Source organism: Eurytemora carolleeae, unplaced genomic scaffold (genome assembly GCF_000591075.1).
Source record: "Eurytemora carolleeae unplaced genomic scaffold, Eaff_2.0 scaffold716, whole genome shotgun sequence".
NCBI classification, from domain to species: Eukaryota; Metazoa; Arthropoda; class Copepoda; order Calanoida; family Temoridae; genus Eurytemora; species Eurytemora carolleeae.
In genome coordinates, this window is record NW_019396641.1 from 28,542 (window position 1) to 45,738 (window position 17,197).

Genomic DNA, 17,197 nt, shown 5'->3' on the forward strand with positions numbered 1-17,197 from the left:
AGAATATATATTTCCTGAAGAGGGAGAATATATATTTCCTGAAGAGGGAGAATATATATTTCCTGAAGAGGGAGAATATATATTTCCTGGAGAGGGAGAATATATATTTCCTGAAGTTGGAAAATATATATTTCCTGAAGAGGGGGAATATATATTTTCTGAAGAGGGAGAATATATATTCCTGAAGAGGGAGAATATATATTTCCTGAGGAGGGAGAATATATATTTCCTGAAGAGGGGGAATATATATATCTGAAGAGGGAGAATATACATTTCCTGAAGAGGGGAATATATATATCTGAAGAGGGAGAATATATATATCTGAAGAGGGGAGATATATATGTTTCTTAAAATAAAATTATATAAAACCTTCACACTTTCTTTTTCAAAGACAGAAAATAAACCTGAGAGAAGAGACAAGAATCAAACACAAACTTTCCAACAAAAAAATTAGAGTTAAGAAAAAACAAGAAAAAAGGCATTCTAAACAACATACTTGTAATTACAAATTACATTCTAAACAACATACTTTTAATTACAAAAAGTGTGTACAACATACAACCAAACTTTTATTTTGATCACACCAAAACAAATTATTGATATCAAGCATCCTAATATACTTTTCGATAACTCATGCCACAAAACTGAAATAATAAAAGTTTAAAAAACTGCTGTTTATTTTTACCTTTTTACAGTTTTGAATAAAAAACTGACGGAAAGGATACCTAAAACAGATATTTTGTTTTGTGAATCTCGGAATTAAGATTTCGATCTTTTTCAGACCTTTGAATTTGATTCTTCTTTGATACCCCGTGGTGGGCTTGGGCATGCCCTCAATACACATCGAGATCAAGCATTCCAGATTAACAATACTCCGCAGAGAATATAAACTTGATGTTATCTCTTTTTATATCTTGTCTCTTCCTTTATATTTTGAATTAAATCGAGTAAAGAATTCAAGTTTTAATTAAATGAATCCTAAAGTTGTTAAATAAATATATATATATATATATACAGATATATATATAAGCAACACAGTTTTAGATCATTTTACCCATGTTTGCTCGTATAAGATTTGGTGCAATTTATATTCTTTTTTCTTATTATAAATGTTTCAAATAAAATTAAAGTATATGTTTCCCTCTTTTCAATGAACATATTTTGTCAGGGGCGTACTCAGTAATTTGCTTAGGGGAGGCTTATATTTTTTTCTTTCTTTGGCTCAGCACCCGTCGGGGCCTGGAAAGCCCATGGAAACCATAGATTTTCATTATCTTGGGGTGTGGGGCTCAGCCCTCATAGCCCCCTCCCACTGAGTACACCCCTGGATATTATCCTTGTTTCCTGTACAAGGGTTTTAAGAAGACGGGAAAGTTTTACATAGTTTCCAGTTCTGATTAATACTCAAACATTTAGCAAACATCTAGATAGATAGTTAGATAGATAGATAGATAGATAGATAGATAGATAGATAGATAGATAGATAGATAGATAGATATTATATGAAATGATATTTTTTAGATGAGTAAGTCGTCTTTATGAATGATCTTTACTGCAAACAGCCAAACCTTTCCAAACAAGGTAAGTTTAACATATAAACAGAAGGATCCATAAATCTGTGGAATAGGAAGACGACTTTATGTGTATTTTCTGGAAATGGAGCAAATAGTGTTGCAAGTTGATTTAAAATCAACTAGGTAAGGGAAATAATGGATCCCAATATACTGCACAATATACTGCACAATATACTGCACAATATACTGCACAATATACTGCACAACATACTGCACAATATACTGCACAATATACTGCACAATATACTGCACAATATACTGCACAATATACTGTACAATTTTTTTGTTTTATTTTCATCGGAATATCTAAACCATCAGCATGTACTGCTGTACTGCTTGTGCACTGTACTGTTCAGGAGGAGAATGAACTGCTGTACTGCTAGAGTAATGTACTATTCAGGAGAAGAATGTACTGCTGTACTGCTAGTTTACTATACTGTTTAGGAAGAGAATGTACTGCAAGTGTACAGCAATTGTACTGCACTGTATAGGAGTATAATGTACTAAAAAGTGTACTACTATTGTACCGTACTTTTTAGAAAGAGAAAGTACTGCTGTACTGCTAGTGTACGGTACTGTTTATGAGGAGAATGTACTGCTAGTGTACTCCTAGTGTACTGTACTTTTTAGAAGGAGAATGTACTCCTGGCGTACTTCTAGTGTACTGTACTGTTTAGGAGGAGAATGTACTGCTAGTGTACTGCTGTACTGCTGCTGATGACGAGTCAAACTGGAACTTCACCATCTGGGTAAGAATAGTTATATTTATACTAGCTTGGGAAATCAGCGTGGCCCAAGGGAGTCATAGTTATTCACACCGTTTACCCGCAACTTGTCTTAAATTTACCTTGATTAAACGAATAGATTAATAAATTAATAAATTGATAAATGAAAAATTATAAAATGACGAAATGAATGAAAAAATGAATAAATAAATAAGTGCATTAATAATCAGATGAAAAATTAAATGATTAAATGAATAAATGAACAAATAAATAAATGAATAAATGAATAAATGAATAAATGAATAAATAAATAAATGAATAAATGAAAAAAGAATAAATGAATAAATGAACAAATGAATAAATGAATAAATGAATAAATGAATAAATGAATAAATGAACAAATGAATAAATGAATAAATGAATAAAAGAATACATGAATAAATGAATAAATGAATAAATGAATAAATGAATAAATGAACAAATGAACAAATGAAAGGATGAATAAATGAAAGGATGAATAAATAAATAAATGAATGTATCTAGATGGTTTGAGGGGGAGAGGGGCGGATGCATGTATCCCCCCACAGTATGGGACATAATAATAAGCCAGGTAAGCAAATCAACCCCTTAACCCTATTACAATTGATAACCCTATCACAAATGTTAACCCTATCACAAATGTTAACCCTATCACAAATGTTAACCCTATCACAATTGTTAACCCTATCACGATTGTTAACCCCATTACAATTGTTAACCCTATCAGAATTGTTAACCATATCATGATTTTTAACCCTATCAGTATTGTTAACCATATCATGATTGTTAACCCTATCAGTATTTTTAACCCTATCATGATAGTTAACCATATCATGATTGTTAACCCTATCAGAATTTTTAACCCTATCATGATTGTTAAACCTGTGTTTTTTTTCAAGTCAAACGGCGGGTCGGTGTTTAATAAAAATCAGAAATAGTTATTCACGTTTTACAATAATCAAGCTACAGGGCTAAAATTTATGTAAAAGAAAATCCCTCATAAAATGGATGGAATAACATGTTTCACACTTTAATATTTGTCAAACGTAAAAATATCTATTTCAAAAAAAATTTTATGTACTTTTGGAACTTTTCAAAAATCCTCCCTTGCTCCCTAGCCATTAAAAATAAAGGTCTATGTAGGTTCATGTATTACAATCTCTTATAATTGAAATAAACTCCGAGTTATTTTCAAGGGATTTTTACAAATTAAACGTTTCTGAAATCAGTCATTATGTCATGACGGATATTTGGACGAAACATTTAGTAATTTGATTGACACAAACGTAAATTTTGATAAAAGTTCTCATATCTTTTTTTTAAAAGTATTAAAGAAAACTGGTGTGAAGTAAATTTGAGAATTCCCCCTTATTCATACATTTAACATTTAACCTCTTGGATTTTTTGGAAAGAATGTTTAAAATTAGATGATAAAAGACGTTCATATTATTTTACTGGGTGAAGGTTATAAATTGTTCTTTTTGCTCCTGCCATGTGAGATTTCGTAGGAAGTTTTCCCTAGATATTTTGATTAATTTGTTGGCGCTCGCCCAGTTTTAAATTCAAAATTTTATTCTATTTGTATTTTCCTTCTCCCCCCCCCCCCTCCAAACCATCCTCCATTCTCTCAACCTTCAACTAGGGCTGGGCAAAGTTAAGTTAACAATTCTTTTCTTTTATCTGAAAAATCACGTTAATTAACGGAATTTCTTCAAATTCACTTTACAAACTTTGTTAACGAAAGGATTTTTTTCAACTAACTTAAATATTCCGTTGAAAATTAAAATGTCTAAAATTTTACCTTAATATTCTGTTAACTAACCAAATTAAGCGTATAATAAAATAGGCTGACAGAATTTCTTAACATTAGCCGACAGTTTTTCTTAATTAACATAATTTCTTAAAACGGGAACCACAGAAATAGTTTAAGATACAATTTGTAAAACGTTAAGCCCAATTAAAACTAAATGTTTTCAAATAAATCGAGTCTTTGTCATAAACTCTAATTTTCTAATCCCTTTATCTTTGCAAACCATCAGGTAGCAAAGATTTAAGGATTAGAAAATTTGAATTTTTGGCAAAGACTTCTTTAAGACTGAAACCCGTAATCACGAGATGTACCTAAGACTATAGTGAAAATGTTCGTTAAAACTTCACAGAAAAATTAATTAACGACCACGAAGAACGCCAAGATTTAAAATCTGATGGATCGTAAATGTTGATGTCTCACCCAGACCAAACTGAATCTTGTAAATGTATATATTTAAGAAGGACATCTTTTGCTTCTATGATGTAAAAATATAATGTAAACAAGGATACAAAAGGAGAAGAGGATGACTAGGTCTTCTCTGGTTCCAAGATCTGACACTACTGATTTGCGGATTTTGTAATCCTCTTTCGGGGATTTCATTCCTACAATATTTGTGTAACTTTAATATAATTAACTGTCCAGGAATGAATTGTAAAAAGTCTTTAAGGTTCCAAGCGCTACCTCCCACCCCTATATCTTTACATGGTTCAATTATTCCCACATCTCCATTTTCTACTGTTAATATTTAGAATAAACACAACAGGATGTTCCCATATACATAGGGATTGAGAGACAATTTGAATATCGTCTTTGATTTCCGATATTTGATAAATGACATTAAAAGCTTTAAAAAATAGAAAGTCTTATGAGTTTTTTAAAATGTTGTCTTCCTTCTTTGTAACTTTAAAATTAGCCAAGATATTAAAATTTAAACAGTTTTTTTGATTTTCAATAATCTGGAATCTGGACAAATTTCTGAACATCACTCTCAGTTTTGAAGGTTAGACCACTTTTTTGAAATCCCGAGACTAGCCGTTTTGGATGGTAAATGTTTTAGACATTGGGATCTAAGTGTGTCAGGAAAAAAATCAATATAATTGCAATTATTGATTAATACACTCGAAAAAGAATTCCGTTCTTTTTGTTGGCTGAGGTTAATTTGAGCCTTGCATATTATGGGATAACTCAAAAAATGCTTCTGGTAAAAATTAGTTGTCAACCTTAATTTGGTCAATGACAAATTTGCCCTACAGAAATTGAGTCTTGGCTACAAACTTAAATTCTTAACTCCCGATATCTTTACAATCTGATGGTATATTGATTATTCGATCTAACAGAATTTATGGTTTTAAATATCTAAGGTCTACGACATTGTATTGCAAAGATTTAAGAATTAGAAAATCAGGGTGTGTGACAAACCCCATTTTATTTGATAAAAAAAGCTCAATTCCCATTAAATTCAGACTGAAAAATTTCCGAAACCAGACTTCGCAAATGTTTAGGACAAAACCATGTACCAACTTACCAAGTTGTACAGTACACATGTTTAGGACCAAGCCATGTACCAAGCTTACTGTTAATATGTTTAGGATCAAGCCATGTACCAAGTTGTACTGCAACTGTACATATATTTTGGACCAAACCATGTACCAAGCTGTACTGTACATATATTTAGGACCAAGCCATGTACCAAGCTGTACTGTACATATATTTAGGACAAGCCATGTACCAAGCTGTACCGTACATCTATTTAGGACAAGCAATGTACCAAGCTGTACTGTACATATATTTAGGATCAAGCCATGAACCAAGCTCTACATCTATATATAAATTTGGCTTGTCTGTTTGTCTGTTTAAAACAAAAAGAACATGTTCACAATTTAAATAGAAGATGGGAGCGAAGCTCCCTAAAAGCCTAGTGTTCATATTTTAGGACCAAGCTATGTACCAAGCTGTACTGTTCATATATTTAGGACCAAACCATGTACAAAGCTCTGCTGTACATATGTTTAGGACCAAGCCATTTACCAAGCTCTACTGTACATGTGTTTAGGACCAAGCCATGTACCAAGCTGTTGTAATTGGGTGTGGTCCTGCTGCTGTTTCCACTGCAGTGGATCTGTTTATATAGACAACGTTGTTGCCCAGTCCCCCACACACAATACTAGAGTTATTCTGGAATACGAAGCAGGTAATTTAAAGGAACTGTACGCGTAATTTCAAGCGATCCTCTAAGAGAAGATGACAATGCCCGATTCACAACCTTTATCTGATCAAGAATGTGGAAGATATTGTCGTTTTTCTCAGTAGAACAGTGTTTATTATGATAATTACTATGATGCACTTCTGCAGTAAAAATGCATAAATCGCTTATGTAGAGAAAACACAATAATCACTTTTCAAAACGATTAACAAAACTTACAGGGTTCCATGCATGGACTGTAGGGCTGGGCACGTTCCGACTTTTTTGAAATTGTTCCGTTCCGTTCTAGAACGTGGGCCTTCAGCTAAATTGTTTCGTTCCCGTTCCTGTTTTTTTATCGTTCCGTTCCGTCCCGTTCCGTCCCGTTCCATTCCGTTCTGAGTAGAAGAACGGTCTTCCCGTTCCGTTTCGTTCTTGGCGTTCTTAGTTGAAGAACGATTGCATCCCTCTTGTTCTGTTCTTAATTAAGAACGTTTCCATCCCCCGTTCCGTTCTTAGTAACGAACAATTACATCAAAGACAAAAGTTTTATAGAAAAGAGTTGGTTAAAAAGTAAAAANCTTTAGAAGTTCTCATTCATTTATTTACTAATTTACTAATTTGCCATTTATTAACATTTAATAGATATATTCTGTAGCAATATTAACAGATATATTCTGTAGAAATATCAACAGATATATTCTGTAGCAATATTAACAGATATATTCTGTAGGTATATTAACAGATATATTCAGTAGAAATATTAACAGATATATTCAGTAGAAATATTAACAGAAATATTCTGTAGAAGTATTAACAGATATATTCAGTAAAAATATTAACAAATATATTCTGTAGTAATATTAACAGATATATTCAGTAGAAATATTGACAGATATATTCTGTAGCAATATTAACAGATATATTCTGTAGGAATATTAACAGATATATTCAGTAGAAATATTAACAGATATATTCTGTAGGAATATTAACAGATATATTCAGTAGAAGTATTAACAGATATATTCTGTAGGAATATTAACAGATATATTCAGTAGAAATATTAACAGATATATTCAGTAGAAATATTAACAGAAATATTCTGTAGAAATTTTAACAGATATATTCAGTAAAAATATTAACAGATATATTCTGTAGAAATATTAACAGATATATTCAGTAGAAATATTGACAGATATATACTGTAGAAATATTAACAGATATATTCTGTAGAAATATTAACATATACATTCAGTAAAAATATAAACAGATATATTCTGTAGAAATATTGACAAATATATTCTGTAAAAATATTAACAGATATATTCTGTAGAAATATTGACAAATATATTCTGTAAAAATATTAACAGATATATTCAGTAGAAATATTAACAAATATATTCTGTAGAAATATTAACAGATATATTCAGTAGAAATATTAACAAATATATTCAGTAGAAATATTAACAGATATATTCTGTAGAAATATTCACAGATATATTCTATATGTAAAAATATTAACAAACATATTTTGTAGAAATATTAACAGATATATTCTGTAGAAATATTAACAGATATATTCTGTAGCAATATTAACAGATATATTCTGTAGCAATATTAACAGATATATTCTGTAGAAATATTAACAGATATATTCTGTAGAAATATTAACAGATATATTCTGTAGAAATATTAAGAGATATATTCTGTAGAAATATTTAAGCTTTTCAAATTCTTAAATCTGAAATGTTTAAATTTAATATTTGTTGATGTTAAATAGAAATTTTAAAAATTCATCATTAAAAAATTCACCCACCCATTCCAGAACTTTTCATGGAATATATTCTTTTCAAGAAATTCTCGAGAAATTATAAAGACTGAGTGTCAAGAAATTGCCAAGAAAATCCTCTAATTTAGTTGAAGTTTTCTCGAGGATTTTTTAGAAGAATTTCTAGAAAATGATTTGTTAAAGAATATTTTCCGAAAATGATTCGAAAGAATTCCCGGAGAATTAGAGAATATTTTCCGTCCTACGGGAATTTCGGAGGATTTCTTTTGTGAATGTGATTTATGCAAATATATGATTCTAAAATAAGTAATAATTCAGCCTCTTTTTTAGCAGACGGAGCAAATCAGAACTTGTACGGGAACCACATAGAGAAGGAGAATCTTATAGGAATTTGTCTTTTTTCTTCAGATTTACATAAATGTCGTCTTTGTTTTCTAGAGTACAATTTGAAAGGATAGATATTGAGATAGATAGATGGATGGATTGATGGAAACATAGATAGATAGATAAAGTTTATTGCTGAAATACATGTATCCAAATAGATTACAATAGATGGCAACGTAGAATTTGTACACTCTCAGTACAGCTGTATTCTGATGTCACAAGTGTCAACTTAGTTTTTGTGACGACAAAATTATTAATAATGGTGATAATTTTAGAATAAAGTGCTTATCTTGCAGTAAAATAGGTGCAATTGTATATGTTCTTTAGTTCTGTTTGAAACTTTTTTATTTAATCTTGGAAAACATGTCAACTAATGTGAAAAAATTTTGTTTTCCTAGTTATGTTTGACACTTGTGACGTCGTGTATAATTTGTCCATTGTCTCTATGGCCACCTATTGTACTTTGTACTATGTACCTATTTGACATGTACCTGTGCACAGAATGAGGAAACAATTACAAATTAATGATTATATTAACAATACAAGTATAAAGCAATTAGGTGGAAAATAGCTCTTTTGATTTTTTGTTTCTCCCAATTTGTATAATGGTAACAAAACATTTCAATTAAATAGAACTTGTACGGGAACCACATAGAGAAGGAGAATCTTATAGGAATTTGTCTTTTTTCATCAGATTTACATAAATGTCGTCTTTGTTTTCTAGAGTACAGTTTGAAAGGATAGATATAGAGATAGATGGATGGATAGATAGATACATAGATAGATAGATAAACTTTATTGCTGAAATACATGTATCCAAATATATTCTATTACAATAGATGGCAACGTAGAATTTGTACACTCTCAGTACAGCTGTTCTCTGACGTCACAAGTGTCAACTTAGTTTTTGTGACGACAAAATTATTAATATTAGTGATAATTTTAGAATAAAGTGCTTATCTTAAATAAGTGCAATTTTATATGTTCTTTATTTGTGTTTTTAAACTTTTTTTCTTTAATCTTGGAAAACATATCAACTAATGTGAATAAATTTTGTTTTCCTAGTTATGTTTGACACTTGTGACGTTGTGTATAATTTTTCCATTGTCTCTGTTGCCAACTATTGTACAGAATGAGGAAACAATTACAAATTAATGATTATATTAACAGTACAAGTATAAAGCAATTAGGTGGAAAATAGCTCTTTTGATTTTTTGTTTCACCCAATTTGTATAATGGTAACAAAACATTTTATTTAAATAGATTTAAGAAGAGAACTAGGAGAGATCAGGGATTTCATTTTTTGCAAAATAGTTTATTCGTACCTTGTTAGAAGAACTAGATTTTAAAAGAAATTTCTGACATGAACACAACAAATATCAAAACAATTTTTATTTGTAACAAAATTTCTGAAAAATTAATTGTCTGAGCCAGGAAATGTTTGATTCACAATGGTACCCTTTAAACCTTTAAAATATTAAGTTTTAAAATTATAAACTATATTTCATACTTGATCAGATAAAGCGTGTATGGCCTTCTTTGCTTGTATTTATGTGCTCGAAATAATAGATTGAAAAAAAGATTTCTTTATCTAAGAAGAAAAATCTTTTCCTTTTCCATCAAGTTTTCAAACTTTGGGATCAAATTAAAATATTCTTTTAGAAACTCGGTTTCAAAGAAAGTCATCAATGACCCGTGAAAAGAGATGAAATAATTGTTTAGACAAAACTGATCTTATTTTTAATAATATTGAACTGAAGAGCTACCAGAACCAGAACTATCTCCATTCCCACCAGGAAAATCAAAAACCAGAGGTAAACTGTATTTCCACCAGCCAAACTGGATTTCCTAAACAATGTACCTGATTTATTTCTCTGTAAGGATGTTCAGCGCGTATGTTTACGTACAGTACATAATGATATATGAAATATTGTAGCTAACATTTTTAATAAATCTGTTCATTTTACAGTACCTCCACGATCTTTTGTCAAATGACCCTATGTCTTCTTTTATAACTACCATGCTTAATGCAATATCTCAAATGTGTAAGAGTATAATTCACAGAAAAAAATGCTTAGATCAGAGATCAAAGGAAAAAGTTCTCTGAAAAAAATATGATTTTAAAATATAACCAGAAACAATGGAAAGGCAGAGAGTCCGCCAGAGTTCCGGCTTTCCATGATTCATTAGTATCATTTTTATTTGTTAATTTTTTACTTAAAAATACATATTTTATATACTCTGTAGATTTACCCACATCAGTTTTAAGGCTTTAGATTTCCTTTATTTCATTCCACTTTTAAATGGTAACAATATTTTCTTCCAGCAAGAAAAAAATGCAAAGCAAGAGCTAAAACCTTCAGATTAAATTCCCTGAAACTAAAGGAATTCCATTTACTCAATTTATAAAATTGTGTGTCTGTGAGAAATGTTTAAATGTATAGTCTGTATCAAGGACCAGATTGTGTGTCTGTGAGAAATGTTTAAATGTATAGGTTTGTATCAATGACCAGATTGTGTGTCTGTGAGAAATGTTTAAATGTATAGGTCTGTATCAAGGACCAGATTGTGTGTCTGTAAGAAATGTATAAATGTATAGTCTGTATCAAGGACCAGATTGTGTGTCTGTGAGAAATGTTTAAATGTATAGGTCTGTATCAAGGACCAGATTGTGTGTCTGTGAGAAATGTNCCCCTGTAAAAACCCCACTTTATAGGCTAGCAAGTAGATAACTAGCAACCCCCTGTAAAAACCCCACTTTATAGGCTAGCAAGTAGATAACTAGCAACCCCCTGTAAAAACCCCACTTTATAGGCTAGCAAGTAGATAACTAGCAACCCCCTGTAAAAACCCCACTTTATAGGCTAGCAAGTAGATAACTAGCAACCCCCTGTAAAAACCCCACTTTATAGGCTAGCAAGTAGATAACTAGCAACCCCCTGTAAAAACCCCACTTTATAGGCTAGCAAGTAGATAACTAGCAACCCCCTGTAAAAACCCCACTTTATAGGCTAGCAAGTAGATAACTAGCAACCCCCTGTAAAAACCCCACTTTATAGGCTAGCAAGTAGATAACTAGCAACCCCCTGTAAAAACCCCACTTTATAGGCTAGCAAGTAGATAACTAGCAACCCCCTGTAAAAACCCCACTTTATAGGCTAGCAAGTAGATAACTAGCAACCCCCTGTAAAAACCCCACTTTAGTTTTATTTCAATATAAGGCCTCAGGCCACCAATGCACAAATACTGGATATTTTTTTCATTTTCTTAAAATGTTCGATTTGTATAATACGAAAAAATCTGCGCTGTTTGTGGCGTTAATTTTGCTGTTTACATCAATGATTATAGATGTAAATCTCAGAATTCAGGAAGTTTTTACTGGAGAGGATCGAATGGTATTCATTTAAATTGAAAATCTAAATGACACTTTTGGACAATTCCTAGAAGCAAGGAAGGCTATCCGCACTCGTTCTACCTCCGACTCACTTAAATGTCGCCCAAACACAGAATGTTGGCCAAGGCGCAGCACAGTTGAGCAAAGAAAGCTCTCTGGGAAAGTGTTAAGCCGCGCCCGCAAAGCCATATCATCTTCCTTTAGCCCATCAGTAATCAGTATATTCAGAATATATTAAAAGAAAAACTTTCCATCAAATTATTTAGTTCTACCCAAGTTTAATCTAAACAATTTGTCCATCTATTTAGCCTGCATAGATAAAGCCTAATTGAATAAACTTGACCAAATTCATTGAAAAAATATATTCATTCAAATAATATGAAAATATTCATGCCCTGTTGATTTTTGATAAATCTGTTACTTACTAAATCTGACTTCATCTATAACACTGGATATAAACCTATTATACTCATATATTCAAATCCATAAAATTATATAGTAATAACTCAATAGCTTATTACTTAATTTATTGTAATTTAACTAATTAAAATGACAAAAAAAACTCACAACTCTATTTCTAAATAGATAACACAATATAAGAGCTTCCAGCCAACTTTGACTGTAAAGATGCACTTGATTCAGCATTAAATCTGTATAAATATGTTTACTCGCTTAAAGTACACCTACACAGGCAATAATGGATAAAAAATTAATCAGCTCTCTTTTAGAGAGAATCTTGTGATTTAATTCTGTAAAATATTGCATTTACAAATATGGAAATACTTGCAAATAAGTGCAATGATGAAAAGTTCTAACCAATATTATCTCTGAAAGTGTATCAAAATAAAAATGAATATTTTTCTCAGGTGTTCAAGGACGAACTCTGTTATAGAGGTTACAGGGATAGATTCGACACTGATCTAGACAGAGACAGGTAGGCATACTACAGTGGACTAGGGTCAATTTGAATTCAATTTTTAAATCTTTCATGATTTTTAAGCTTTCAAGAGGATCCTCGAAAAAGTACTGACTCCAACAAATCCTTTATTTTCTACCATTATTCAGCATTTTTCATTGTGTGCAACAAAAGAAAATGTGTATACATTTTTAAATATTATCATACTGAACAGACTTTTGTGAAAGCAAACAACTGGAATGTAAAAATTTTTATTTAAAATGACTTAATTAAAGAGCTCATCATTACAAATAATATACAGAATGTCACACATTATAAATAACCGTTTCTCTTAATTAGAGACTAATCAGAAACTTCAAAAAGAATGAAACATTTAAAAAATTATATAAGGCTAAAAAAATGTTGAAGCTTGGAGATAATCTAATATGATAACAGAGATATGGGATGCTCTGTTCTTCCCTCCTTTTAAGTATTTGTCTAGCTTTTTCTCCAATGTCTTAATTAGTTTTTCTTTTTTAATATGTCTAACAGAGAAGGGGTGGGGGATGTGCAGGTTAACATAATATTTTCGTTGGGTTATGTTAATATTTTTATTTTACATGTGAAATTTTAACAAAATCTATTATTTAGTTACAGTGATAGAATGAGTTTAGCTCCCAGTGAAGCCTTTATGGAATCAGACCAGGTATTTTTAATATGATTACGTAATTTAACCCTAAAAATAATGTTAAATGTATGCTTAAACTATGTAATTTAACCTTAAAAATAATGTTAAATGTATGCTTAAACTACGTAATTTAACCTTAAAAATAATGTAAATGTATGCTTAAACTACGTAATTTAACCTTAAAAATAATGTAAATATATGCTTAAACTACATAATTTAACCCTAAAAAAATGTTAAATGTATGCTTAAACTACATAATTTAACCCTAAAAATAATGTTAAATGTATGCTTAAACTACGTAATTTAACCTTAAAAATAATGTAAATGTATGCTTAAACCACGTAATTTAACCTTAAAATAATGTAAATGTATGATTACACTACGTAATTTAACCCTAATAATATTGTTAAATGTATGATTAAACTAAGTAATTTAACCCTAATAATATTGTTAAATGTATGCTTAAACTACGTAATTTAACCCTAATAATAATGTTAAATGCATGCATAAACTACGTAATTTAACCTTAAAAATAATGTAAATGTATGATTAAACTACGTAATTTAACCTTAAAAATAATGTAAATGTATGATTAAACTACGTATGCTTAAACTACGTAATTTAACCCTAATAATAATGTTAAATGCATGCATAAACTACGTAATTTAACCTTAAAAATAATGTAAATGTATGATTAAACTACGTAATTTAACCTTAAAAATAATGTAAATGTATGATTAAACTACGTAATTTAACCCTAATAATAATGTTAAATGTATGCTTAAACTACGTAATTTAACCCTAATAATATTGTTAAATGTATGCTTAAACTACGTAATTTAACCCTAATAATAATGTTAAATGTATGCTTAAACTACATAATTTGGCCAAAAGATAAAGATGGCCTTTAAATAAAACAGTAGTCATTGTCTGGCCCTTCCATTTTGAACCTAATTATGTTTTTTTTGGATATAGTCGTAGAGGGTTCGCCACATGCATTCATGGAAATCTTGTAAATCTTATTTGAAAAATACAGTGATAACCAGAAAACAATGGAATAGGAAGACAACATTAAAGCTTATATTTGATTATGTTACAAAGAAATAGTTTTACATTACTAAATCCTTATTAAGTGAAATGGGTCTTTTTACACTGCACTTTGCACAATTGCTGTGTGTTCTGCTCATTGGAATATTCAAAGTCATATCTTGATTTTGAAAGTTAACTTCTTATTTCACTGTATGAGTTTTAAAATACAGGGTGTCCCACGAAACATGACAATTGGTGAATAGTTTAAAATGTCTTATTTTATAATTCAATAAGTTGTTTGATAACAAAAATGATGATAATAATACTAAATGGCAGTAATATCATAGTAAAATTGATTTCAAACAAATACAAGTTTGAGTAAAAGATTTGTTTAACGAAAAAACTGCAAAAAGTCCTAAATAACTAATACAGTATCATGGAAGACGACATTGAAAACTATTCACCAACTGTCATGTTTCGTGGGACACCCTGTGGATAAAAAATCCTTTAAGAAGATGTGTAACTTATTTAGAATGGTCAGCATCCAGCATATCTAGGAACCTATCAGAGAATTAGACATATGAGTGGACTTAGGTAAAATTTAAAGAAGTTAATTTACGCAAAAAAAAATATTTTTTAAGATCTAAATATTTATTCTCGTAAACAGTTAATTCTGCACTAAACAGTGTTTTTACAAATTTACAAGTTCAGCATAAATTATTGTATAAAAAATTTAAATTTTTCTGATAATTGGTTTGTAGGGTATTGCGAAATATTAAACTATTTTTTTCAAGGTTTTTACATTGAATGAAAGGATGTGATAAATAATTGCTATTTTGTTTCAACATGTGTCTCTTTTAATCACGAAGAAATGGGATTATATATTCTAAAGGAAATGAGTTTTTGCCACAAACTCTTACTGTGTCCCCCCGAAATCTTAGCAACCCGATGTCGTAGACCTTTAATATTTCAAACTATGAATTATCAAATAGTTTAAGTTTGAAATAACATCGGTTTACACCATCTGGTTTCAAAAATATAAAGATTAGAAAATTTGAGTTTATGCCAAAAACTCAATTCCTTAAATCACAAATATTTTGAAATTTAAATCAAGGGTCTTTAGACGTAATTTCAATTTCACCTTCCCTTGTCGGATCAAAATGCATAATGTTCTGTTTAAAGTTAGAAAAATCGCGAAATCTTCCACATTTATAATCAAATAAAAGTTGATTAGAAGGTCACTCTGAATTGGCAGAACAGTTCCTTTAGAAATGAATTGTACTAGTATTATGATATTTTAGTGAAGGACACTATACCGGGGCTTACAGCAACCAGTATCCAGGTATTGGAATTCAAAAAATATGCATTTTGAAAAAAAAAAATATTAAAAAGTTTTGTAAAGCATATTTTGTTAATTTGCAGGTTGCCGAGATGGGTCAATCAATGGTTCTTTTGGATCACCTGAAACAGGTACAGGTATGGGAACGGATAAAGGGGGTACGGCTTTGGGGACTGGTATGGGCATCGGTACTTGTAAGGGTCAGGTACAGGTCTTGGTATGGGAACGGGAGGTATGGGTATAGGTACAGCTACAGGTAAAGGCACTGTAAAGTTATTTTTTTGTAGGTAGATACAGTAGATACAGCACTCTTCAAGAGAGATACAGATATGGGGATACAGGAGAAAGGTATTTTTTGCAATATTTTATGAACTTTATCAGCTTTTAAATTTTTCTTTTTTTTTTAGGCAAAGTTGTTATGAACTAAGGAGCACTTTGCAAAGGTAAAACTTCTAATTAAATATTATTTAATTCCCTGGTGAATTAGTTTCATTTCCAAAAATTAATTAGATAAATTGTTTAGTTTGCTTAAAATTTAGAATATTCTAAACTAAAAATAACAAATTTAAGAATTTTTCAGTAGTTATACCAGTTCATTTGTTGGGTGGCGCTGCCACCAGGATAGAACTGTGAATACCAACAAATGCCGCCAATTTGTGACAATTGCGGCTAAATATTGAACTACTATTATTACAGAGAAGAAAGAGGATTAACCCCAATCCTTCCTCTTCTACAAGGAAGAGAGAGAGATGAGGAGGAGGAATCAGCTTATAATGAACATTTCAAGAATGAGATTGGCAAGGTAAAAAAATGATTAATCTCTCTGGAAAGATGATGACAGATGACAGATGACAGATCAGGGAACAGACATTAAAGTATGGCAGGATATTGTTAAACCTTAAAGACTAAGTTGAGCAACTTCTCCTAGTGTTCAACTAATAAAATAGAAATTCACCATTTCTGATTTTTTTAAACATCGACCCCCTGTTTAATTGTCCTCCGATGCACCGAAAAAAATATGTGCTTACTTAACTATAAAGTTGAAAATGTGAAGAAGTTTTAGCATTCTAATGGACAACACGGTACACCCCCCCCCCTCAAAAAAAAAATCGTGCTTAGCAGGATTTAGTTAAATCATAAAGACTAAGTTGAACCAGTTCTTTTGTGCCAAGTCAAGCTGAAGAAAAGTGGTTGAACTAAGACCAAGGGGTTAAATTATGTCTCGTTATTCATTGAATCTGACTCTAGGGTAGATTAGGAAGAGTAAGAGTGGATCAAAGACTGAATTTAAAGAATTTGAGCCACACCTTAAATTTTAGACATGGCTTAATCACGGTTGGTTCCTCTTG

The 17,197-nt window shown here is 30.6% G+C and overlaps 1 protein-coding gene across 1 annotated transcript in view; it reads left to right on the plus strand.

The window, feature by feature from the left end:
- LOC111706751 (equilibrative nucleoside transporter 1) overlaps positions 1-17,197 on the plus strand; it is a 51,149-nt gene that overhangs the window by 4,517 nt on the left and 29,435 nt on the right. The window contains exons 2-16 of the mRNA XM_023479676.1: positions 1,522-1,581; positions 2,252-2,323; positions 2,843-2,909; positions 6,202-6,339; positions 8,450-8,506; positions 10,226-10,317; positions 12,764-12,831; positions 13,444-13,498; positions 15,042-15,103; positions 15,811-15,851; positions 15,932-15,979; positions 16,136-16,196; positions 16,256-16,291; positions 16,545-16,650; positions 17,097-17,111. Of these exons, the coding sequence (XP_023335444.1) occupies positions 2,867-2,909; positions 6,202-6,339; positions 8,450-8,506; positions 10,226-10,317; positions 12,764-12,831; positions 13,444-13,498; positions 15,042-15,103; positions 15,811-15,851; positions 15,932-15,979; positions 16,136-16,196; positions 16,256-16,291; positions 16,545-16,650; positions 17,097-17,111 (822 nt within the window). The 5' untranslated portion in view covers positions 1,522-1,581; positions 2,252-2,323; positions 2,843-2,866. The remainder of the gene's footprint in view (positions 1-1,521; positions 1,582-2,251; positions 2,324-2,842; positions 2,910-6,201; positions 6,340-8,449; positions 8,507-10,225; positions 10,318-12,763; positions 12,832-13,443; positions 13,499-15,041; positions 15,104-15,810; positions 15,852-15,931; positions 15,980-16,135; positions 16,197-16,255; positions 16,292-16,544; positions 16,651-17,096; positions 17,112-17,197) is intronic.